Source organism: Pongo abelii, chromosome 13, assembly GCF_028885655.2.
Source record: "Pongo abelii isolate AG06213 chromosome 13, NHGRI_mPonAbe1-v2.0_pri, whole genome shotgun sequence".
NCBI classification, from domain to species: domain Eukaryota; kingdom Metazoa; phylum Chordata; class Mammalia; order Primates; family Hominidae; genus Pongo; species Pongo abelii.
This window is the reverse complement of record NC_071998.2, coordinates 100325679-100350178: the sequence shown is the minus strand read 5'-3', so window position 1 is coordinate 100350178 and position 24500 is coordinate 100325679. Positions and strand designations below refer to the sequence as shown.

General features: G+C 44.7%; 1 protein-coding gene across 4 annotated transcripts in view; it reads left to right on the top strand.

Annotated features, from left to right (window-relative positions):
- The window catches only part of EPB41L4B (erythrocyte membrane protein band 4.1 like 4B), a 150805-nt gene that overhangs the window by 57334 nt on the left and 68971 nt on the right, over positions 1 to 24500 (top strand). For 3 of the 4 annotated variants that reach the window (XM_054520416.2, XM_054520417.2, XM_024252799.3), the window contains exons 6-15: positions 492 to 544; positions 5323 to 5443; positions 7147 to 7234; positions 7403 to 7491; positions 7786 to 7855; positions 7949 to 8118; positions 10065 to 10174; positions 12088 to 12118; positions 15821 to 15854; positions 19890 to 19954. In XM_054520416.2, the coding sequence (XP_054376391.1) occupies positions 492 to 544; positions 5323 to 5443; positions 7147 to 7234; positions 7403 to 7491; positions 7786 to 7855; positions 7949 to 8118; positions 10065 to 10174; positions 12088 to 12118; positions 15821 to 15854; positions 19890 to 19954 (831 nt within the window). Of the gene's footprint in view, positions 1 to 491; positions 545 to 5322; positions 5444 to 7146; positions 7235 to 7402; positions 7492 to 7785; positions 7856 to 7948; positions 8119 to 10064; positions 10175 to 12087; positions 12119 to 15820; positions 15855 to 19889; positions 19955 to 21751; positions 23836 to 24500 lie in introns of those variants that run through there. The other variant, XM_024252800.3, reaches the window with a different exon arrangement.

Sequence of the window (24500 nt, the reverse complement as noted above, 5' to 3'; positions counted from 1 at the left end):
CTGTGCCTTAGATAGACTTAGAATGCTGAGTGTATCCAGCCATGCTGGCAGTGTTCAATATGGTGTCTGTGTGTTTATTTTTAACGTTATGACCTTGTTTCAAGAAAGATTTGAAGGCAGCTTTAAAAAAGATGCATGTACTATATCAAGATAAAATAAATTTAAAATATGTTTAAAAATAATAAGGCAAAGGGAATACTTTTCATTCTGTTTTCCAAACTTTTCCATTCTTGCCAAATTCAGTAAAATTGTACACGATTGATAGAAACTATACCTACATTGGGTTATTTTGCCCTATGATGAGAATTGACTTTGGGAAATTTGTAGTGCAAGTCAGCTTGTTGCATTCTTTAATGTAGACAGCAAAAATATAACCAAGAATACAAGTCATTATCTAAATATCGCTACCTTTTGAAAAATGATTTTAATGACATTTTGTATGGTTGTACTTAAGTTCTATTTCAAATTAATTTCATTTTATTTTTTTCAAGATTGAAATGCCCTTATGAAACAGCTGTGGAGTTAGCCGCTCTCTGTCTACAAGGTACATTAATCTTTAGTAGTAATTAGCATTTTAATGTTATTGCTTTTTATTTCAAAAAATGAGTGTCCACAGTATACCAGGCCCAGTGCTTAGCTTTGGGGATATAAATGAATATGACACGGTCTCTGTCCCCAAGTGGCTTGCAGTCCAATGAGGAAGGCAAGGAGTAGCAAGGACTGCAGTGCAGTTCCTTCAGGAACAGAGACGTGCAGGAGGTTTGGACAAGGAAGGCCCATTGTGGGGATGAGAAGACCATGAGTCAAGGAACCAAGACACAAAAGTGCAGAGAGGTTAGCAGCAGTTGAGTGACACTACAGAGTGTTCAAGAATTTGGACAGGTAGATGACCTCGGGCCCCATTTAAAGAGAAAGAATTTCATGCAGTCAGCAGTGACACCTTTGAAAGCTCTTAAGAGGGAGCAGGCCTGGCTGGATATGCACTTTAGAAAGGCCACGTTGGCTGTATGGGGAGAAGGGATCAGAGCAGGACCAAGACTGGGACTGGGAGTCCAGTGAGGAGGCGCTGCTGTAATAGAATGGAAAGGAAACTAACTAGGGCAGGGGTTTGCATGCACATGCACACACACGCACACACACACACGCACACACACACACCCCCACACACACACCAAGAAATAGCATCGGCAGTACAAGGAGAAGGACTTGGTGATTAGACTTAGGTGTTGAGGGAGGAGTTTGAGACGATTCTCAGCCTGTTTCTGGGGATGGATAGAGGTTAGAAGAGGTGGGCTCCGGTGGAGGAAATGGTCTGTGTTGGGCCCCTTGGCTAAGAGGTTCTAGAAGCTCCAGCAGTTCTTGAGTACCTGAATCTGGCTCACGCAGAGAGGTCAGGCTGGAAGCATTAATGTCAGGACTGGCGGGGTGCAGAGGGTGTTTTTGCATGTGAGTGGGAGCTGGATGGTAAGAAGTCTGCCTGCATGATTATCAGTGTTGGCCGTTTATCTGTGTGATGCCCTGGCGGTTTGTAGTTTCGGATGCAGAAGAAACACTTGCTAAAGTCTCTAGCACTAATTAAGAGAATACTAACGTGTAACTGCACATCCGGGATTTCATTAGTACATCAGATAAGCATATGTTTTGCACTCGTTTGCCAGCATGTTTGTCAGCTTCTACTGGACTATGGATTATGACATATTCATAATTAGTAATTATTTATGAATACCATAATGAGAATTGACTTCTCACTTTTGTATTTGGCCAGTTTTTAAAAGTGGAACTGAGAGGTTTTTTCAAATTATAAAATTAGTACACACTTAACTACAGAATATCAGGATAACAACCTACCAATCAGACAAGCAGAAGGAAGGAAGGAACCCACTGTCCTACCACCCACAGGCAACCAGAATTTCTATCTATGAGTTTTGAGTGGACTTTTGAAAATTTTATTTTGATCAGTCATCTGCAAATTTTTGTATGATTTTTTTTACTTGGTATTTTTAGTATGTGTATTTTGTCATGTGTACACTCATAGAGATGGTTTTTAATGACCGTAGGATGCTCCCATTACCTGAAACTTCTATTCTTCAGCAGTCACCTTTTAATTCCTGTTATCTTGAACTCCTGGCCTCAAGCGATCCTCCCACCTCAGCCTCCCAAAGCACTGGGATTACAGGCATGAGCCACCGCACCCAGACTCTTAATTCTTATTATCCAATGGGGACTTGGCATATAGTAGATGCTTGGTAAGTGCAGAGTGAGTTGAATTATTGAAATTGGAGAGACCCCCTCACCCCACCCCCGCCAAGAACTTTAAAGGCAGAGCCTTTAAACTGGTGGTAGAGTTGATGGTAATGTCATCTATAGCCATCCGTGCCAAATACAGTGCTCAGTGCTTCCTATGTATTTTTCTGATATGACAGTCTTTATGGCAAGTGCTATAATGACAGGCATGGCTTGGAGAACATGGCAGTGGCCTCTGCACTCCGGCCACTCACCCACTTAGCAAGTGGCTTTCCTCTACCCTAGAGTTCCTGAGCTGCCAGAGGTCATACCATCAGGCTTGACAGCCCAGCAGTAGATGTCAGGGTGTCACTAATGAGACAAAAGAGACGCAAGGCCGTTAATCCACTGGAAAGGTTTCCTTCTAAAGCCGTTGGCACAATATTGCAAGCTTGTACGTTGTCCTGAAAGATCAGAGGATGAGGTGCACATATTACCATCCCACCCCATTGTAATGAAGCCCCCACCACACTTAACAGAGTAGTGTAGAACCAAAACCTTGCCCCAGAGCCAAGACAGACACGAATAAGGTCAGTTCTCTGTGACCGTTCTTGGAGAAATTATCCATTTGAACTGAAATCATAATTTCAGTGTGATTTTAAGATACAATTGTTGGCCGGGCATGGTGGCTCACCCCTGTAATCCCAGCACTTTGGGAGGCTGAGGCGGGTGGATTACCTGAGGTCCGGAGTTCAAGACCAGCCTGGCCAACGTGGCAAAACTCCATCTCTACCAAAAATACAAAAATTAGCCAGGCATGGTGGTGGACACCTGTAATCCCAACTACTCAGGAGGCTGAAGCAGGAGAATTGCTTGAACCCAGGAGGTGGAGGTTGCAGTGAGCCGAGATTGCACCACTTGCACTCCAGCCTGGGTGACAGAGCAAGACTCCATCTCAAAAAAAAAAAAAAAAAAAAAAAGATACAATTGATTGTTATGTCAGATAGAAATAAAAAGACTTGGCTGGGCATGGTGGCTCATGCCTGTAATCTCAGCACTTTGGGATGCTGAGGTGGGCGGATCGCTTGGACCCAGGAGTTTGAGACCAGCTTGAGCAACATGGCAACCCCTGTCTCTACAAAAAATACAAAAATTAGCCAGGTATGGTGGCACACACCTATAATCCCAGCTACAGACTGAGCTGGGAGGATCACCTGAGCCAGGGGAGGTTGAGGTTTGAGGTTGCAGAGAGCTGTGATCACGCCACTGCACTCCAGCCTGGGCAACTAAGACCCTTTCTCAAAAGAAAAGAAAAGAAAAGAAAAACACTGAAGACTTAGACACAAGGGGAGGCTCTTGTTACATTGTCCCTCCGTGCCCCCTCTCCCCAACCCCATTCCATGAGTAAATGCTACAGTCTGCTTTCCACCTCAACCACAGCTGAGCTGTCTCTTCTGGAACTCTAAGGATCACTAGAGCATCTCTGTAGGTTTGAATAAAATGAAGGGTTGTGTTTCCCCCTGTGCTTGAGCCTTGAAGACATGTCTTGCTGTGGTTGTCCTTGGTGCCTCCTGAGTTGTGATACAGTGGCCCTGCAGGGAGGCTGTGCTCTTTTGGGAACTAAATTTGTGGTAGATTTAAAAATTAAACCAGGTAAAAGGAGAAGAAGGGAGAACTAATAGGCCACTCATCTGTTGCACGCCTGTGCTCCTGTTTCATTCTTGTAACAATTCCCATTTTACAAATCAGGCACCGGAGACCCAGAGATGTTAAGTGACTTGCCTGCAGTCACATAGTTAGATTATGATAGGGTTGGGATCCAAGCCCTCTTGTGTCTGAGCTGTTTCCACCACCCTCCACGGCCTCCTAGAGCTGAGGCCTGGCTGCAGAGATTGCAAATTGAGTGAAGTGTTAGTTGATGGGATCTGATGTGTGCAGCAGAGGTTCTTAAAGTGTTTTCCAGGGTAGCCACATTAGCATCACGTGGAGACTTGTTAGAAAAGCCAGTTCTCAGGCCGGGTTCCAGACCTAGGGATTCAAAAACTCTGGGGGCGGGGCCCAGTGATGTGCGTTTTAACCAGCTCACCAGGTGATTCTGATGCACACCCAAATTCGAAAGCCACTATTATAGAGCAGTGATTTTTCCAACAAATGTGCAGGCCTGTGACCTGGGCATCTTGTTAAAAGGCAGGTTTTGCTTGAATAGGTCTGGGGTGGGGCTTCAGGTTGTGTGTTTTGGGCAAGCTCCCAGGGGGTGGCAGTACTATTGGTGTGTGGTCCACACTTGGTATAGCCTAGTGTTAGAGGGAACTCTAGAGGATTGCTTTTCATTCTGGGGTCTGCTTCCTCAGTTGCAGAGGGTGGGGGAGAGTGGATTTTCTCATCATCCCTGGAGGAGGGGCCACCTGTATCCTCAGGCCCTCCATCCTGTGGGGGACTTGGCAAGGGCAGCACAAATTGCAGCATAAATTGGGCTTCTTGCTCGGATCACTTGTGTGGCTGCTCCTCCCTCCTTTCTGCACAGCTGTCTCCCTCCCAGGTTCTGCCTGACTTTCCGCAGTTGCTCCTGCAGCCCTCGCACCCCTCCTCCCTGCCTCCCTCCCGCTCTCCCTCTCCCTCTCCCTCCCCTTCCTACTTTCCCCCTGGATGCTGCATGTGCCGAATTCTTGATCCATCCTCCCCAGCACTGCAGACCCTGAAGTGCTGCTCTGACCTACTCTTAACGACAGGCTTGTTAAATGGATATTTCTGGGCAGATCCTCATTCCCTGCAAGTGCCTTTTATTGGAAATTCAGGGTTCTACCACTTCGTGGGGAAAATGTAACCGGGGCTTCCCTGGGTGGGAACAACAGTGGAGAGAAAGACAGTAATAACTAGGATGATGCTGTATCACCCGACAGGGAGGACATTAGAATGCTTCTAGGATTTTGAGTGTACATATGACTACCCAAATGAGAGTTAAGTCTTCCCGAAAGGAGGGAGTTATACATTAGGGGGGCCTGTGCTTTATAATCATGCAAAATGCCTTTGGACCTGGTTGCAGCAATAACTGAAATCATTCAATGTCTCCTATTTTCCTCCCTTTTATGAAACTTACAGCGGAGCTTGGGGAGTGCGAGCTTCCAGAACACACACCAGAGCTTGTGTCTGAGTTTCGGTTCATTCCAAATCAGACAGAAGCAATGGAATTTGATATCTTCCAGAGATGGAAAGAGTGCAGGTACCTCGATGCAACTGTCTAGCATTCTGATATATCTATTTTGTCATAAATAAGTGTTGATCACACTCCTTTATCTACCAGTGGAATTACTCTGTTGATGGCCATAAAACTGCAGCTCCAACTCTTCTCTCTTTGTGTCAGTCCTGTTTTTCCAAAGGCCCACATCTTGCCCTTTTTATTTCTGAGAGAGTCTCACTCTGTTGCCCAGGCCAGACTGCAGTGGCACTATCTTGGCTCACTGAATCCTCGACCTCCCCATGCTCAAGCAATCCTCCTGCCTCAGCCTCCTGAGCAGCTGGGATTATAGGCATATGCCACCATGCCTGGCTCATTTTTATATTTTTTGCAGCGATGAGGTTTCACCATGTTGCCTAAGCTGGTCTTAAACTGCTGAGCTCAAGTGATTGTCCCACCTCAGCCTCCCAAAGTGTTGAGATTACAGGCAGGAGCCACCACGCCTGGCTGTCTGTCTCTTAAGAGATGTGCAGCAAGAACCAAACCACACTCCTTTTGTCTCTCTGCAAACAGAGCCTGGTTCTGATTTGTTTATTGCAGCCAGGGGAGTCACCACTGTCTTAGTGACACCCCAGGGCATCCCAGACACTCTCACATACCTGCATCTCTGGGACCTCAGGGCCTGAACCTTCTGAAACAAGCACTAAATTTAGAAATACACCCTGTTGTATAGGAACATACACATTTGAGGCCGTGTATTGTACAGTGTTACATTTCAGGAAATGTGATCATCATACCTAAATCCAGCAGTGTCATTTATCCCCTTTGTTTTTTCCCTCCATTCCCCCTGCAGGCACCACTTTCATTCCTGGACTACCAACGCCACCCCTCACTCACGGGTTTCCTAGATGTTAACCTTTCCTCCCTCCCATCCCATCTTCCCCAAACACTGCCTCCTCCAGGTCACCCTTGGACTCTGGAGCTTAGCATGACTTTTTCTTATTCCTCAGTCATTCTGAAAAGCTCCTGTGACTATTTTAGTGGAAAGTGGCATTAGTCCATTCTCATTGTGTAACACCGAAGCAACGTAAATGTCTGCGGGTATGGCACACCCCACCCACACACTTACACATCCACTGTCCTCCCTGCAGGAAGCCATCATTGGCAGTCTGTAGTCTTTTCCTTTTGCATTTACATATACAGTTTGTTTTGTTGTTTCCTTAAGTGATCATATTGTAAGCACTGTTCTGTGATCTTTGTTTTTTTGTTTGTTTTTTTGAGATGGAGTTTCACTCTTGTTGCCCAGGCTGGAGTGCAATGGCACGATCTTGGATCTTGGCTCACTGCAACCTCCGCCTCCCAGGTTTAAGTGATTCTCCTACCTCAGCCTCCCAAGTAGTTGGGATTACAGGCATGTGCCACCACGCCCGGCTAATTCTGTATTTTTAGCAGAGACAGGGTTTCACCATGTTAGTCAGGCTAGTCTTGAACTCCTGACCTCAAGTGATCCACCCACCTTGGCCTCCCAAAGTGCTGGGATAACAGGCATGAGCCACTGCGCCCAGCCTGTTCTGTGGTCTTTCTAGTCAATTAACAGTAAGTTCTTGGGAATCTTTTTGTATTACTATAATTTGGCGTCCCTCATTGCTTTAATTGCTGCATAACATTCCATAGTAAAGGCCGTGCCCTTCAGAATCCTGTGGGCTTACGAGTTGCAGTTTACATGTATTTCCATTGGTTTTTCTAAGGGGAAAGAGCCCTGCCCAGGCGGAACTCTCCTATCTGAATAAAGCGAAGTGGCTGGAAATGTATGGGGTAGACATGCACGTTGTCAGGGTAAGAACTGTGTGCGTTTAAGTAATTTGGTTTTGCTGTTACTGAAAAATGTATGAACATTATGCAAACAAAATAACTTGTGGTGAGGAAACTGTTTTTGCATTTTGCATTCTGCTGTGTGACGACCTGTTAGAACCCTCTACCGACTGTCACTTCGTTTGTTTGTAGGGAAGAGATGGCTGTGAATATTCTCTTGGACTGACCCCGACAGGCATATTAATCTTTGAAGGAGCTAACAAAATAGGCTTATTCTTTTGGTAATTTAGTTTTGTCTAATATTAAAAATGTCTTTTCCTATTTTGTGGTGGAATTCTATGTGATGGATGATTATTGAGGGGTATCTGCAACACCCAGATTCATCCTCAGAGCACACGGTGCTGCTGTTGTGGGTCTGTGGCAGTTGCGCTGAAACTTCTGGATAATCACACTTGAATGAATGATTTTTTTTTTTTTAGTCAATCTAAGCTTTAAAAGTAGAAAGGAAACTGCTATTTGATGTGTAGATAGTTTTACTGCAGATTGTGCTTTTAAAATGCTTTCTCTCTGACTAGGCCTAAAATTACCAAAATGGATTTTAAAAAGAGCAAATTGACACTCGTGGTGGTCGAGGATGATGATCAGGTAGGCCTTGCTCCCGTTTCTTCCCCTTTGCTGTGAGAATCCTGCATTGGGGTTGCAAATGCCCACTCGAGGCCCTTGTGCTTCCTCTTTAAGGGACGTGAGCAAGAGCACACGTTTGTGTTCCGGTTAGACAGTGCCAGGACCTGCAAACACCTTTGGAAGTGTGCAGTCGAGCACCACGCGTTCTTCCGACTGCGGACGCCGGGTAACAGCAAATCCAATAGATCCGACTTTATCAGGCTGGGCTCTCGCTTCAGATTCAGGTAGGGAGCCATTTCTGCAACACGGATCACGTCTTCTGAAGGAGGGCTACTGTGATTTCTTTCTTGTGTCCGAATAGAGTAGTGGATTTGAGTCCAGAAACTTAGGTTTTGTGTCCTGTCCCCACTTTTCTTAAGGTGAGTCACTGAAGCTCTTTTGACCCCCACATCCTCATTGATAAAATGGAACTAATAACAAAATTGTTAATAACTGACATTTAGTCAGAGCTGTGCTGCTCAATACAGTAGCCACTAGCCACATGTGGCAATTTAAGTTAATGAATATGAAATAAATTTTACAATGTAATTCTTCAGTATCCCTAGTCGTATTTCAAGCGGCCAAGAAGCCACATGTGGCTAGTGGCTACCATATTAGATAATATAGACACAGGATCATTTTGGAAAGTTCTGTTGGCCAGCACTGTGCCAGAACTGTTCACACACCGTTAATAAGGTAGGTTGATTATCCCCATTTTACAGATAAGGAAACCAGGGCCAGAGGCATTACGCTTAAAGTCACACACAGCCAGTAAGTGGTAGAGCCGAGATTCAACCCCGTGAACTCTGGCTGTTAAATTTCTAACTGCTACTGTATTGCCTTTTGCATGCCAATGTCCAGAAATTTGGGATGATTAAGAATGAGAGCAGATATGAACATGTAACCCAGGGTAGGATGAGTAGATATTTGAATCTGAAAAGAGCCTGAAAACATCGAGAGCTTATTCTGATACATTTTTCCTTGTCATCCTAAAACCATTTTTCTCAAAGTGTATGAAAACTTTCTTGGTGTTTGTTAAAAATGAGGACAACAACCTCATCTGAGACCTTTGCAGTCAGAATCTATGGCTATGCATGTGTGTGTATGTGTAAGGCCTGGCAGTGTGCATTTAAAATGTGCTCCCAGGGTTTTTGAGGCCCATTTACATTTGAGAATCTCAGTTACGATATCTAAAACTTCACATGGTTTCATAACCTCTACCCACACATGGCACATCCCTGAACTCTATTTAAATGCCAAAAGATTTGCTCATTTCAAATGTTTCTACTGTGTTAATGGCTATGAACTTCTGTTTAAGGAATTATTTTGTTTTAAATGCTCCAAGGGGTCGGGGGCGGGGTAGGGGGAAGACCAAGCTCTTTTTGAGAAACAGTCAAATCCCAGGGTCCTGTGGAGGATGCAGAGGTTACCGGAGACACTCCACAGAATGCTGGTGTCTACTCGGGTGGAGTGAGGCAGGAAGGACAGTCAGGGCAGTTGCCAAGGCAGGCTTTTCTCTCCTGGGAGGAAACTGCCCCAGGCTTAGTCTCAGACCATGTTCCTTTCTGCTTGTCTAGAAGTGTAAGAAGGAATGGAGTTTGGAGAAGAGATTGCCCCTTAGAGGCACACAGAGCAGGTGACAAATGGTGACTAAGAGCGACTGGAATGAAGCAGTTGAGGGGTAGATCAGACGAAACCAGCAACCTCCTGGAATCTGCAGCTGGGCGTCACATTGGTTGAAACCCAAAAAGCCTTAGTGAAATCAGTAATGTTTGCCTTGGCATAGCAAAGAAAGCCAAGGCCTAGTTAAGTGGGTATTGATAACAGTCTTTTAAAAGATGGGTTAAATGTCTATGCAGTGTGTTCCGTGAAAGGTTATTTTGTGCGAAAATCAATGTTCTCTTAATGAGATGTATCAAACCTGCTTGGTTTGTGCAGCCAAGCGGCTGGTACCTAAATTGCAGGTTTTGTCCTTTGGTGGAAATATCTGCCCCTGGACTGTAGCCTGGACTTGGCAAAGGAGATTTTATTCCCAAATGGAAGGCTAAACGTTGTGTTTCTTTACCCAAGTGAGTTTAGGCTAAGTTGAAATGTACATTGGAGCTCTTGGAAATAAAAGTGCACTTTCAAAAACATGTAATGTACTGAGATTCTGATATTGATAACACACAAGAAAATATTTACTTCCCAGTGGGCGGACAGAATATCAAGCTACACATGGCTCCAGGTTACGAAGAACCAGCACCTTTGAGAGGAAGCCTAGTAAACGTTATCCATCCCGGAGACATTCAACGTTCAAAGGTTGTGTGTTTTTCATTCTGTCTTGGAATTTTACATTATGCTTTAGTCATTTAAGCCCTCAAGGAGCTTGATCAAGCAGCTTATGAAGAAAGTTCCTGCAGTTCTCCAGTGTGGAGCTTTTGGAAAAATAGTCCCAGTGGTGTTCTTTTAACGGGACCTGGCCACTTCCGCCATCCCTCTGTCATTAGTGTTTGCCTTGGATGTGTTCATTTATTTCTCCCCTTTCTCCATATTTCTTTTCATGTGCCTCTTTGCTTCTTTGAGACCTGGGCTCAAGCCCCGGTACCTCAGGAATATCATAGGGAAACACCTTTCTTGCCTATAGAAGATACTGTATCTCCATCATCTTGCAATTTTAAGTGTGGACATCAGGCCCATGCTAACTGGAATTCTGACCACGTACAAGTACATGAAAAACTTTTAGCTGCTCGGCTCACGTCCCACAGTCCTTAAATTTAGCCAGGCCCTAGAATGCCTGCTCCCTTCCCCTTTCCAAACCCCTTCAACCTTGTCTATCAGTTACAGCTGGGGCCTCATACCTGCATGAGGCCTGGAACACAGTACAACTCAGTCAGTGAATGAGCAAGCCAGGCTCATTTCTGTTGGATCCCAGCCTCCAGATCCCATCTCGTAGCTCTTCTTTCTCTACACTAGGTTGCTCCCCCACTTAGGACACCCAGTTAGCACTCAGTGTGTGCTCTTTTATGGCAGAGCCTCTGCACTCCCAGCCTCCTGGCCCCTTCTGTATATGATTTCCTTGTGGCCACTCCATGCATTTTTCTTGGCTCAGGACTTAGTGGGCCTCCATGGGACTTGGTACCTCTACTTGTTCCCTTCTGGAATCTGTAACTTTGTGTTCCCCACCATTCTTTCCTTTATGAACCAATGGTGCAACAGTGTGACTACCTGAAATTCTTAGTCACTCCCAGCTGCTTTAGTGGAGGGAAAATGCCCACAGCACAGGAGATAGTCCTGCCCTTCGAGAGAGGCCAGAGGAAGGGAGCCTGTCCAGAGAAGGGTGATGGGTTGATGAAGGGTGACCACAGCGCCCGGGAGGAAGGGGCCAGAACGCTCTCTGTTCTGTTCCATGAGGAGGATTATGCTGGTATGTGTAGTCCACTGGGTCAGAGTTGTCCAGAAATAGCCCAGTGTAAGGAACAATTTTCCAAAGATCAAAAGAGCTGTCTCAAGATAGCAGTGCGCTCCCAGCCCCTACAGGTGTATACAGCACAAAGGGAGGGACCCCCTGGTGTGGCTGTCACAGAGGGAAGTGGACATCCTGTGGCTTGACCCCACCAGATGGCTTTAGAGATCTTCTGGGCCCCAGGGTCTGTGATTCTCTTCCCCCTCCCTCTTTTCTCTCCCTTATTTCACTGACTTTTTTCCAGCCAGAGTTCTAGCATCTTCTTTGTGAAGCTTTTAACGATTTTCCCTGCCACATCTATCCTTTTAAAAACAAAATGGAGTGTAAGCGGCTAAGCTGTACCTCATTCCCAGGGCTCTGTCCATGCAGACCCTCACGGCGGCCCCGAGGCCCCTCAGTCCAGACCCATGCTTATATTTCATCCCTGATCACCGTGTGCTGTTTTCCCTTTTACCCACTTCTCTGTATCTGCCTTTCTCTGTCTCTAGACAGGGAACTTCTTGAGAGCAGAGACTGTGTCTCTTTGTCCCTGCCTCCCAGAGCGCCCAGCCCTGGGAACCTGCTGAGTGGATGGTTGCTGAGTGAATCAGAGGGAGGGATAGTTTACTCTCCCTGAGGAAAAGAGAAGTAGCCACCGTGCATTTCTGCCTGGGTTGGGGTTGGAACGGCTCTGTGATGGTAGAAGTCTCGCATGGCCATTATCTGTCATTGCACAGTGAAAGCGATAAAGTTCTCTAAGATGTCATAACTTTCTGTTTTTCCTTTATAGCAAGCAACCCAGTGATAGCAGCCCAGCTCTGGTGAGTGTCCTTGAGCTCTAGAGCACAGCTCTCCTCTCTAAGGATCGTATTTATTTGCAATGTTGACTTTTTCCTTACTACAATGAAATCAGAAAGTGTGTCATCTGGTAATTTTTTTTTCCCTTTTTCTGCTGCCTGGCTATTCCATGCTCGTGGCTTTCAATAAGTACACAATATAATGTTCCAAGACAGTTTGGTTTTTTTGGAAAACACAGCTGCTTTGTTTGAGTAGCTGTGTGCTTTGTTTATGATAACAGTGGGTGGGAAAGGTAGAGGCCTGTGTGCAGCACGCTGTGCTCATGGCGTGGCAGGCAGTGCTGGGAGAGGAAGGCCTTGCTCCCAAGCAAAAGCTGGATGAGAGCAGATGCTAGATTTGCTCAGTGACGTGCAGGTTTTACATCATAGAAGACATTAAACACCTTTACTGAAATTACTGCAGGAAAATGAACTTACCACAAGAGTGAAAATTGCCAACACAGGATTCAGCAAACATTTTCCGTAAAGGGCCAGATAGTCCATATTTGAGACTTTGCAGGCTCTGCTGTGTCTTTCACAGCTAGTCAGCTCTGCTGTTGTAGCTAGAGAGCCTCTGTGGAAAATATGTAAATGAGCGAAAGTGACTGCATTCCAATAAAACTTTACTTATAAATATCAGTGGACCAGATTCGGCCCAAGGGGTATAGTTTTTGCGGGCCTCTTCCCTGGCACAGGTGCCCAGGGTCTTGCCTGTATAGTAGAATGATCTAGTGAGCATAATTATCTGAAACATCCTCCGCAGCCACACCCCAGGCTCATTGAATCAGTCTCTCAGGGTGGGACCCATATAGCTTGTTTTTAAAGCTGCCCAGGTGAGTCTGCCTGGCATATACCTCTCTTGCTCTCTCTGAAACAACTGCCTGTCTTATGTGAGTTTTGGCTTGTTAAGTAGACAAGCTGTCATGTGAGAGAACCACAGACTTGGATTGTTTGGACCTTTGGTCTGAACTGCAGCCGCTGGTAGGTAGGCCAGGTTCGTTAGGCTCTCAGTCCTCCCAGGTGCAGGTCTCAAGGCAGCTGAGAGGGTGGTCTTTGAGATGGGCACAGCTTGACTGTGCCATGCACTATCAGTCAGGACAGTTGGCAAAACGTGGCACAGGGTGGAGCGGGTTGCAGATACCCCGGTGAGCAAGGAGAGCCCTGGCTGAGGCATCAGGAGCCCTCCCTCCAGGTACCAGCTGTGTTCTAACCCAGCTCTGGAGACTTAGGCCTTCCTACTTCTGGGCCTCCGTTTTCTTTTTTGCAAATCAGGAGGTTGGGCTAGATCAGTGTTTTTCCAAACTGTTTTACCCTCTGATTTTCACCCTGTAGAAGAAACCTGATGTCAAAGCCCAAAACACAGAACAGACAAATGTGGAGGTCCTCTGGATGAAGCTGAGTGGGAAGGGAGAGGCCAGTTCCTGCCTGCTCTTCTGCCACTCCTCCCACCCCATAGCTCCAGGGCACCTTCGAGGAACCCAGGGTTCTAGAGAACACAGCTGGTCCCTCATATTACACAGGGGGAAACTCAACCTCGCATCTCTGATTCCAAATCCTACTTTCAGTGTCGTTCTGCCTTTTGTCTCTGGGTTTTGTTCTCAGCATCTGATGAAGGGGCTCAGGGGTCCTGTTGAACTGCTCTGTGTCGCCCCCTGCCCCGGAGGGTGGGAGGAGGTTGCAGTATTCTGGATGGGTTAGTTGTAGGTCGCTAGATTCACCCCATTTCTAGGATCCTTCTGGCAGATAGTATGCCAAATGGTATCTGTACCTTTCTTAGCCTGTTGGGGTGTCTTGCTTTTAACTCTCTGGGGCTTGTAAGTTACAGCCCCAATTTCTTTCCTTTGCTCTCTAAGGTAGTGATTGTTTTGCTTGTTTCTCCCTAATAAAATTACATTTTCCTCCCAGCATCTAGTGGAGATTATATATTGGGAACCAAAACAAACTAAAAAAAAAAAAAAAATTCTGCCAAAAAAAAAAAAGCCCTGGTAAATACACCCTTTAGGAACAAATGAGCTAATAACTGCTGTTCGCAGCTGTTCAATTGCTCTTCACAGCCTGTGGGATCCCGGGGTGAGTAGGATTGCTATGGGAGCTGTGGATGAAATTGTGCTCTGGGCTCCAGAGGTACTACTAGAAAAATAGCACCTTGCGGAACGCTTAACTTACCTGATGAGGTCCAGCCAGGGGTGATCTGGCCCAGAGCCTAGCTCTGTGTACTGGTCCTCCCTGAAAACCGGAACACAGAGCCATTTAGACCCCAAGCAAGACTTATAACAATGATCTGTTTGCCTCTCAGTGTTGGAGAAGCCAGCAATAACAGTTGATTTCAAGCACACCTCCTGGCAATAATGATTGCCTGCTCTGTCCATATATATATATATATATATATATATAAATTTTTTTTTTTTTTTTGAGATGGAGTGTCATTCTGTCGCCCAGGCTAGAGTACAGTGGCGCGTTCTCGGCTCACTGCCAGCTCTGCCTCCCGGGTTCACGCCGTTCTCCTGCCTCAGCCTCCTGAGTAGCTGGGACTACAGGTGCCCGCCACCATGCCCGGCTAATTTTTTGTATTTTTAGTAGAGACGAGGTTTCACCGTGTTAGCCAGATGGTCTCGATCTCCTGACCTCGTGATCCACCCGCCTCGGCCTCCCAAAGTGCTGGGATTACAGGTGTGAGCCACCATGCCTGGCCTGTATATATATATTTTTAACATTTAAGATCCTATCAGCCAAGCACAGTGGCTCATGCCTATAATCCCAGCACTTTGGGAGGTTGAGGCTGGAGGATTGCTTGAGCCCAGGAGTTCAGGACCAGCTTGGGCAACATGTGAGATCTCATCTCTTAAACAAAAAGATTCCATCAAAATACGATCATGCATGAGGAGCCCTGAGCCTTTTCTCAGTCCCTCTAAGAGCCAAGTTGGTTTAGCAGAAAGAAGACAGGCTTTAGGATTCTGTAGGTGTTGATTCTAGGCCTGGCTCCCACTGACCAGCCAGGCGACCCTGAACAGGTTTCCCAACTCTCTATTAGGCAACTGTTCCTTTATCTGTAAAACGAGGTGGTCACATTTGTTGACCTCATAGCCTTGTCGTGTGGATTAAATAATAACAGATGTGAAGTTCCCAGTACAGAGTCTTGTCTGGAGAGAACATTCCAAAGTGGTGGCCAGATTATTGACAGTAGTTTTAATAGCAAGGGGACCCAACATGTGGCTCCCACCACAGTACCCAGTGGGAGATGCTCAGGAGGGACTGGTGCCTCCCCCTGCCGTGGGAAGAGGCTCTGCGCATCACTGGAGTTTCTGGTGCCGGTGCTGTGGGGTCTCCCAGCAATTTACTCCTAAAATGGGAGTAAAATTACTTGGTTTGCCCAACTGAAACAGGACCTCCTTTTTGTCACCAAAATATGACATTGAGACTGCATTCTGGAATATTTCCTACTGTTTCTGTTTGTGAGCTCTAAAAGGACGAGTGAAAGTTGCTGTCTGTGGTTTTCCTTGTTATATGTTCATTTAAACAGCCAATGACCAAAAAAAAAGTCGTTATGTGGAAGTTCCTATTAGAGTATGTAGCACATAGGAATAGTTCATGATTGTTAAATAAATCAGTAATAATGCCACTCTACAACCTAAGTTATTTTTCTTTTCTTTTTTTTTCTGTTTTCTTCTTTTTTTTTTTTTTTTTTAGCTCTAAAACAAATCCAGAAGTCCATAATTACCAGGTAAGATACTGCTTTTAAAGGTTTTCTTTAAAGAAGGAAAATTTAAAAATAAAAATAAAGGTTTTCGTAAAGTTTCTAAATTTTCCATAATGAGCAGTCATCATATTTGTAATCAGATTTTGAGGAAATAATAACAATATTTGTTTTTTTGAGAAAATGGTAAAAGGAGAGCCCTTTCCTTCTGACCCCTGCCGCTTCTTGGCCATCTGAACTGCCTGTTTTTCTTAACCTTGTCAGCTGGCAAGCATCAGGGACATATGTTTAAGTTTCTGGGTGGCCAGACGCAGCCCCTTAGTGGCATCCAAGTGAGGCAGCTTTTTGTCAAAGTGTGTTTTAGGCCTAGAGAACATGAGTCCCTTGAGATGGGCTTCCAGGAAAGGATGTTTTGGTCAAATGTTTGGGAAATGTCGCATCTTTCATTTCCCTTCTTGGATTTTAGTGTCCATTGAGGTATGAAAGTACTGAGAAATCCTGCAAGAAAGACATGTTTTTTTTTTTAATTTATTGTTTCCCCAAATTATTTGCGAATTGCTCCCCTCTTACGCCCCTGATTAAAAAAAAAAAAAAAAAGTAGTCTTGAGCTGGCATGGTGGTGTACATCTGTAGTGCCAGCTATTTGGGGGGCTAAGGCGAGAAGATCACTTGAGCCCAGGAATTCAAGGCTGCAGTGAACTGTTATCATTATACCACTGCACTTCAGCCCAGATGACACAGTGAGAACTCATCTATTTAAAAAGACAAACACTAGCCTCAGCCCCTTCATATCTTTTTTAAAAAACGCTAGCCTCAGCCCTTACCATTTTTTGGTGGTGGTGAAATTAACACGAATAGATACATGGTTTCTAGAACCTGCTTTGTAAAGCACTGTGCTAGGCCCATCACCTGCAAGAAGGAGCACAGGTACGTTTCCATGGCTGGCGTCTTGCTGTTTCTCAGGACGGCCAACCAGGGCCTGTGCCACCTGCCAGCTCACCCATGCCTGGTAGCATGAAAGGTGTGGTTTACAGCTCAGCCTAGATCAAGCACATTCTTCCTAAGCCACCGTGGGTGGCTCTCTCTCTGGCCATTCACAGCCTTGTACCACCTGGTTCCAACTTCTCTATTTATTTCTCACCACTCCCATCACGCTCCATATGTTCAGCTTACAGGGAATTGCATAATTGTTGCCCCATAATTTCTTCCCACCATTCTTTGCCCATGTTCGTCTGCCTGGAATTCCTTTACTTCCTATCAGTTTATTAAAGTATCTCTCAAAGACCAACTCAGAGTCGGCCACAGTGGCTCATGCGTGTAATCCCAGCACGTTGGGAAGCCAAGGCAAGAGGATCACTTGAGCCCAAGAATTCAAGACCAGTCTGGGCAACATAGTGAGACCCCATCTCTATTTTTAAATAATCCTGGGTTCAAGTGATTCTCTTGCCTCAGCCTCCCAAGTATCTGGGGTTATAGGTGTGTGCCATCACACCCAGCTAATTTTTACATTTTTAGTAGAGACAAAGTTTCACCATGTTGGCTACGCTGGTCTCACACTCCTGACCTCAAGTGATCCGCTCACCTCAGCCTCCCAAAGTGCTGGGTTTACAGGTGTGAGCCACTGTGCCCGGCCCAGGGTTCTTGAATCTTCTTACTCACTGATTGTTTTTTGTTAAGGGGTTTTCAGGTGTGAGTAACTGAAAAGTTGTAGGGACAGGTAATTGATAGGTGATCAGTGCTTGAAGGAGAGAAAAAAATTTTAGAAAAGCAAAGCAGCTGAGCACTGCCTGTGCCCTCTCTGCATAGCCCTAGGGTGTGTTCTCACTGTGCGTTTTCTGCTTAGAGTGAACATCGAAGCGATTGTTGAAATCAGATCTACTGAAACTCATCTAGGCATTGTTATCACAACATCATTGGCAACCACGGGTCCTTTGGACCTTGCCAGTCTTAGAGGTCTTGTGTTCTATCAAGGGTTAGGAATAAATTGACCGGGAAGAGAACGTCCTGAGAAGTGGCCCTGATTGGCATGTGAATACCGTGAAGGGTATTTGAGAGGATGGTGTTGCAGCATTTATCTTATTTCAAGCACTGCAAGGTCAGCCAGCTGCAAAGGATGGATCTCTGTGTTCTCAATGAGGACGCCGTTGGCATTTGGGGAGGGAGAGTTCTTCATTGTTTGGGACTGTCCCTGGAATTGCAGGATGATTGGCTTCCTTTTTCTCTGTTACTGTGACAAGCAAACGTGCACACATTCGTTTCCCGTTGCCCTCTGAGGGATATGAGCGTACCAGTTGAGAACCAGCTGGGTTAACACTAAAGTACTCCTTGACAGTTGAGAATGTGAATAAATTGCCAGAGGAGACCAAGGGAGTTTCCAAAATCTTTTTCCAGGTCTGTGGCTAAGGTTCCCACCTGTCTCTGATGAATCTGATTTGGTTGTGTTTAAAGCCAGAGAAAAACATAGAGGGTCCGGTTCTAGGTCAGCCTCTCTGTATTGTTGAACAGCCAATGAATGGAACCTCATTCTGGGCCTGTCTATGTGATCAAAACACCTGGAACAGTTAGACTCTGGGCAAATCATCTAAACTCTGGGTTTCTGTAGCCCCTAAAGGAGAAATATGCAGAGATTGCGCCAGGGAGATGCTAAAGCCCTGGTCAGCTCCTAGATCCTGCTACTGAAGTATTTTCTCCAGATTCCTTTTCCTGCAGCATGTCCTTCCGGGGGCTGCAGAGTCTGCTTGCTGACAGGCGTCTTTGAAGGAGAAAGGAAAGGCTGCTTGAATACAGAACAGGCAGGGAGGGCATCTCAGGTCCATGAAAATGGAACGAACAGAACTGCTGAGATTCTCTGTGCCAGAGAGCAGGCGACTGCTTATTAACCAAAGCAGCCTGAGAAGGAGGGGAAGAAATAATTAAAAGAGTAACAGTGGCAAGACTGTAGTGACTTAAATGTCAGGAGGGCCTAATTTGCCCCTTAGGAGGTTGAGCCTTGAGAAGCCCCTGACTTCTGCTGATGTCTAGGACCACTGCCCTCTGCAGGCCAGAAGTGAAGAGGCAGGCTGCTACCTACCCAGCTAGGGCTGCACCTCGGTCCATTTTTGAGTACAGGGTCTGTGTTCTCTTTTTAAAATGGACAACTTCCTTCAAAATTAGCGGGGTGTGGTGGCACGTGCCTGTAATCCCAGCTACCCAGGAGACTGAGGCAGGAGAATCGCTTGAACCCAGGAGGTAGAGGTTGCCAAGATACTGACATTGCACTCCAGCCTGGCGACAGAGCGAGACTCTGTCAAAAAAAAAAAAAAAAAGACCACCTTCAACCTCCTTCCTTCTCTTCTTTCTCTTTCTTCCTTCCCTTCCCTTCTTTTTCTTTCTTCTCTCCTTTCCTACCTGCCTTCCTTCCCTCCCTCCCCTCATCCCTTCTTCTCGAACTCTTTCCCTTCCTCCCTCCCGTTTTATCAGGATGATAAGCGCTCTGGATGGTTTTGTTTGTTTTGGTATTTTGTTTTGGATTGCATTTTAGAAGATTATTTTTATTGTATAAACCAGAGAGAAAGAAAAAAACCTTCACCCACGGCCCTGCTGCTTCACTTAGCATCCCTGTCCAGTCCTTGTCTGTGTGCAGATGTAACTGTTCCACATGGTCATTGTCATTTTCAGCAATGACAAAAATTGTTTCTGAAGAGAGAAGTTGCCTCCCACTCTCCCCATCTCTCTGACACCTTCCGCCTCTTCCCTTGGGAAGATGAATACAGCTTGTCCCTGGTACTCCGGACGACCCCCATCAAGGCCGGTGTTGTCACCTTCTAAGGGCAGCTTCCCATCCCCTTCACAGGGAGCCACCTCTGAAGAGGGCAAGAACCCGCGCTGGGTTCCAGCCCCCAGCCTTTGTCAGAGGGGGAAACGTGATCATCCTGGGAAACATCCACCCCCTAGCCAGGGTCTATAGCCTTTCCGTTCTTAGTCCCCCAGCCCCTCGGGTGGATACCAGGAACAGACAAAGTGAATGAGGACCATTGAAATTAAAAGGTCATCAAATAATCAAGTTTGGTGTTTCATTTCTAGCCTCAGTATCATCCTAATATCCATCCCAGCCAGCCCCGGTGGCATCCTCACTCTCCAAATGTCAGGTAAGTGCTGGTGCTTCCAGAGCTGCACCTTCGAAAGCTCTCCTTTCTCTAGAAAAGTTCAGATTCTGCTTAGTTAGGAATAGAAAGTCTGCATCAGAAATAACCCTTAAGGGATGCATTGTCATGGCCGAGATGAATAAATTTTCAAAGCAAAGGTAGCCAGTGATGCGTGTGGATGTATCAAAGGTATGCTTTGTGAAATAAAAAATGAGTTGATTTTTTAAAATCATTCTGATCTCATATATTCTTGGTTTTTAGTTTTGTGTTCAAGATGTTACTGAAAATTTCTAAGTAACATTTTTCTGTCCTGAGAATTTGTTTACTTCAAATGTGATGAAAGCTTGGGGATTTTGTTGTCATGGGTTGTTTTTTTTTTTTTTAGAATTTTTTTTTTGCGGGGGTGGGCCGGGGGAATGGGTTTGCTTTTTGTGGCAATAGATATTTTTTCCCTAAACTGAGGGGTCAATAAACTTTTTCTGTAAAGGATCAGACAGTCAGTATCTTCTGCTTTGTGGTCGCTGTCACAACTCCTTAACTCTGCCATTGTACTTTGAAAACAGCCCTAGACAATCCATAAATGAGAGGCTATGGCTGTGCTTCAATGAAACTGATTTAGAAAAACAGTGGGATTGGGCCGAGGGCTGCCATTTACCAACCTTGGCCCCAACCTACCATAATCCTTTCTAAGCCAACTGGCATCTGCTGGACTGTGTTTATAGTTAGGCTTGACAGGTTTTTTTTTTTTTTTTTTTTTTTTTTAAGGCTAGCTTTGTTAAAGCAAATGTTCCTTTTAAGATTTGAATTTTAGATCAGTCTTAATTGGTGTTTATGTGTGAAGCTATTTCAGAAACATAGTTGGCAAGTTCAGTTTGCATAAAGGTGAGGTTGCTAGCCTTTCTCTGAGAAAGTATGGAGAATAAAATGATGGAAATAAACCCACTTAGAGCAAGGCCAAAAAAAAGTTTGTTGGGGAATTTTGTAACCCCAAAGTGTGTTTGTTTATAAACACTTGGTAGTCACTTAACTTTTTAAAGCAGATTAGGTTGGTGGAGTAATAATTCTAAATCTTGCTGTGTTTCAAAGGTGCTTTATTCTTCAGACATAAGAAACAGAAGAGATTTATAGAAACGCTATTTTAATTAACATTGTTTTTACAAAAGTTTGTGCTTATCATTGCCTGTTTTATCATGTTAGTTTCCTTCTGAGGCATGGCCTGGCAGCAGGCCTTCTGAGGAAAGCCGTAAACAGTGCCTCTCTGGGGTGGGCCTGCTATTGGCAGCTTTAGTGTCATCTGGAAGCTTGTTAATGCAAATTCTCAGCCCCACCCCAGACCTACTGGATCAGAATCTGTGGGGTGGGGCCCAACGTTTTGTGTATTTTCAACCTCTACAAATATACCCCATGAAAACAGAGTTTGTTAGTCCAACAGTTTTGGCAAATGCTGCCTGCGGCATTCATGGTGCACGCTGGCATGCCTCCAAGCAGCCCTGTAGTAGTGGAACATTTTCCACCTTCACTTAGCTTTCTCCAGACGGACTTGACCCATGAGACACCCTTTGAGAAATGATGACTTGACCATAGACAGACCCTGGCTCTGCTTGGAAGTTCATAGGTGATCTGCATCTGAACTTTTAAAATTCTCACGTAGGAAATCCATTCATTTCCATTCATAGCCATCCCCATTCACATGGCGCATGGCTCCCCCTGCCCCATTTCCTTTGTGCTTGTGTTGTTTCACTTACATTTCTGCGTTTTCTTCCATTCTCCCACTAACCATTCACTCTGCAAACAAAACAGGCCATCCTTTCAGGATGACAGGTCGCATTGGAAAGCATCGGCCAGTGGAGATGACAGCCATTTTGATTATGTCCACGACAAGAACCAGAAGAACTTAGGAGGGATGCAAAGTATGATGTATCGAGATAAACTCATGACTGCACTTTGAGAGACTGAAGCATCTCTCTTCCATTCACCTTCATAGTTTCATTGCATTCCATGAAAAGTGTCATGGCCTCACATGGATGGATGTGTTTGTACGAGTGTCTTTAACGAGTAGTCCTGAAAGGTGTTTTCGGTGTCCATGTAAATATTTGAAGATGAAACCACTATAGCTTGTCATAATTTACTGTTGACTGCATTCTCATTAAAATGAAGGTAGTTAAAGGCTCAGGAATCATTTTGATGTTCTGATTTTAAAATTGGAGTCAAAGTCTATGTTTATCATTTTACCATGTACCTGATGTTCTTTGTTATTTAATTAATGGGAGCAAATAAAACCAGAAGAGCTTGGGAAGATTGCTCAGCATATATTCCTGTCGTAGAAGTTGAGATTGCTAGGGTCCAGTTTCCCTAGTGTGGCCTGGACGAGTCATTTCCCCTTCATTGACCTCATTTTCCCCAAATGAAAAGAGAGGGTTGGACTAAGTGATCTCCAAGGTCCTTTCCAACTCTAAAATTCTGCAATTTGTTAACATTTCATTTTGTTTAGGTTGAGGCCATATATTCAAACTAATTTTATCACAAGGAAAACTGCAATACCCACTTCCTTGACAGAGTTACTCCTTTCAGAAGCTAAATAAAGTATATAACTTATTAGATGTTATATAAATACAGAGGGACTTTGAATTGCACATCTTAAAGCAGTTGAGCTACTTTGAATTTAAGCAGTTGTACTAATCTTAAATTGCATAGCATTTGTTTTGATAGAATTTGCTGCTCAAGTATGAGAATAATTTTTAATGTCTTAATGATTGGTGCTGCTAACTTGCATGATTTCAGAAGACGTAATTGTGAATACACGCTGTCAAAATTGGGGGATTGGTTTTTACCCTAGACTTCACTCTTAAAAAGCAACGTGCAGTCAAGATCGTTTATGGCTCAAATGAAAGCATATAAGGTTTTCTTGAAGTTGTGCCAAAGCATTCTGTAGAGTAGGATGAGATGGGTGCTGCCCTAGTCTGTTCGTAGAACCAGAAATCAATGTGTTGTCTTTTAGGTTAAAGCTTGTACCAAAATATTTATTTCCCCCATTTCAAGCCCTGAGTCAAACAATTTTTTCTCTTAATAATAGACCCGAAATGTTTTATTAGTATTTCTGTGAAATCAGTTGATTCTTGTGCCATTTTTATATATGTAATTGTAATTTTGCCCATGTTAGGCCCTCTAAAAAACGTTTGACATCCTTTGAGATATTTTGTTACTAAAATCTGATCTTTTTTGGCTACTACAAAAATCTATTCAGCAAGAAGGTATCAGCTGCGTACCTTGCACAGTGGAGCTGACTACCTATAAACTCTCCCTAAGGTATTTGTTTACAGGTGTATTCCATTTTAGCAGACGTTCTGATCCTCAGTGTATGTGCTGCATACAAATAAATGTGTTCTGAATTTTTCATCTTATTGATAGCATTTTTACAAATGTGTTTCCAAGGAATAAAGATTATTCTTGCTTTTTTTTTGACTCCATCTTCATTTTTTTTAAAATTGATTCTTGTTGCTATGCAGAAGTCTCATTTGTGAATGACCTTGGTAACAGAACAGTTGGCTTTTGGAAGTCTGAAGGTGAGCATTCAGTTAGGTGGGTGGAGCAAGATCATCCTAGAATGAGGCTGCTCTTGGCAAGAGTGGATCTTATAGGCACAGCAGCTGATGCCTTTCTTCATCTGGGGCAACTCTGGTGAAGGTTGTCCTGCCTGTCACAGGTGCTGAGTAGAGAGAAGTGGTGGCAGTGGGATTTCCTCAGTAATAGTCCTGTAAAGGTGGGTGTTTGTCCTGGCTACTTGAGCTCTTCCTGGCAGGAAGGCATCCATACCCTTATCTGTGGGCTCCTGGAAATTGTGTATGCCATCTAATACCCTCTAATAAATACCTCTCTGCTTAAAGCAACTTGAGTGGTTTCAGTTGTCTGCAACCAAGAAGCCTCACCAGTATGCATACTTCTGACATCCTGATTGTTAAATGAAGTGTACACTTTTCATTCCTTAACTTAGTGGACCTTTCTCTACAGCAGTTGACCAGTTCCGTCTTAACAGCCTCCTTTTCTGCCATCCTATTACCTGTTGGTGTTTTCTAAAGGTCTTTCTTCTGCTCACTGCTCTTTTCACCACAGTCTACCCAAGTCTTCTCATTCTGTCATGATTTTATAATGCTGTTGACTCTGAAACCATCCTCTGTAACCCAGACTGTCCTGTGAACTTTTGGACTGACATTTCAACTTGGGTATCCTGTGTACACCTCAAACTCCACCTATCAAAAATCAGATTGATCATCTTTTACCCTCCTCCCACAAAACTCTTCTTCTGCCTGAACTCTGCTTTTTACCCGCAGTGAGAATGTATACATCATCTACAACTCTTCTCCCTGTTGCCACCCATATCCAAACAGTACCTAGGTCTGTTCACCTCTGCCTTGGTATTCATACTTGGGCTTTCCTCTCTCTCCTTACTGGCATGGATCCCATATGAGCATCTTTTCTCTGGCTCAGAGGTGCCCTTCCTCATCTCCCTGACTCCAGTTGCTCCTGACAAGCTCATGCTCCTCCCAGTCAC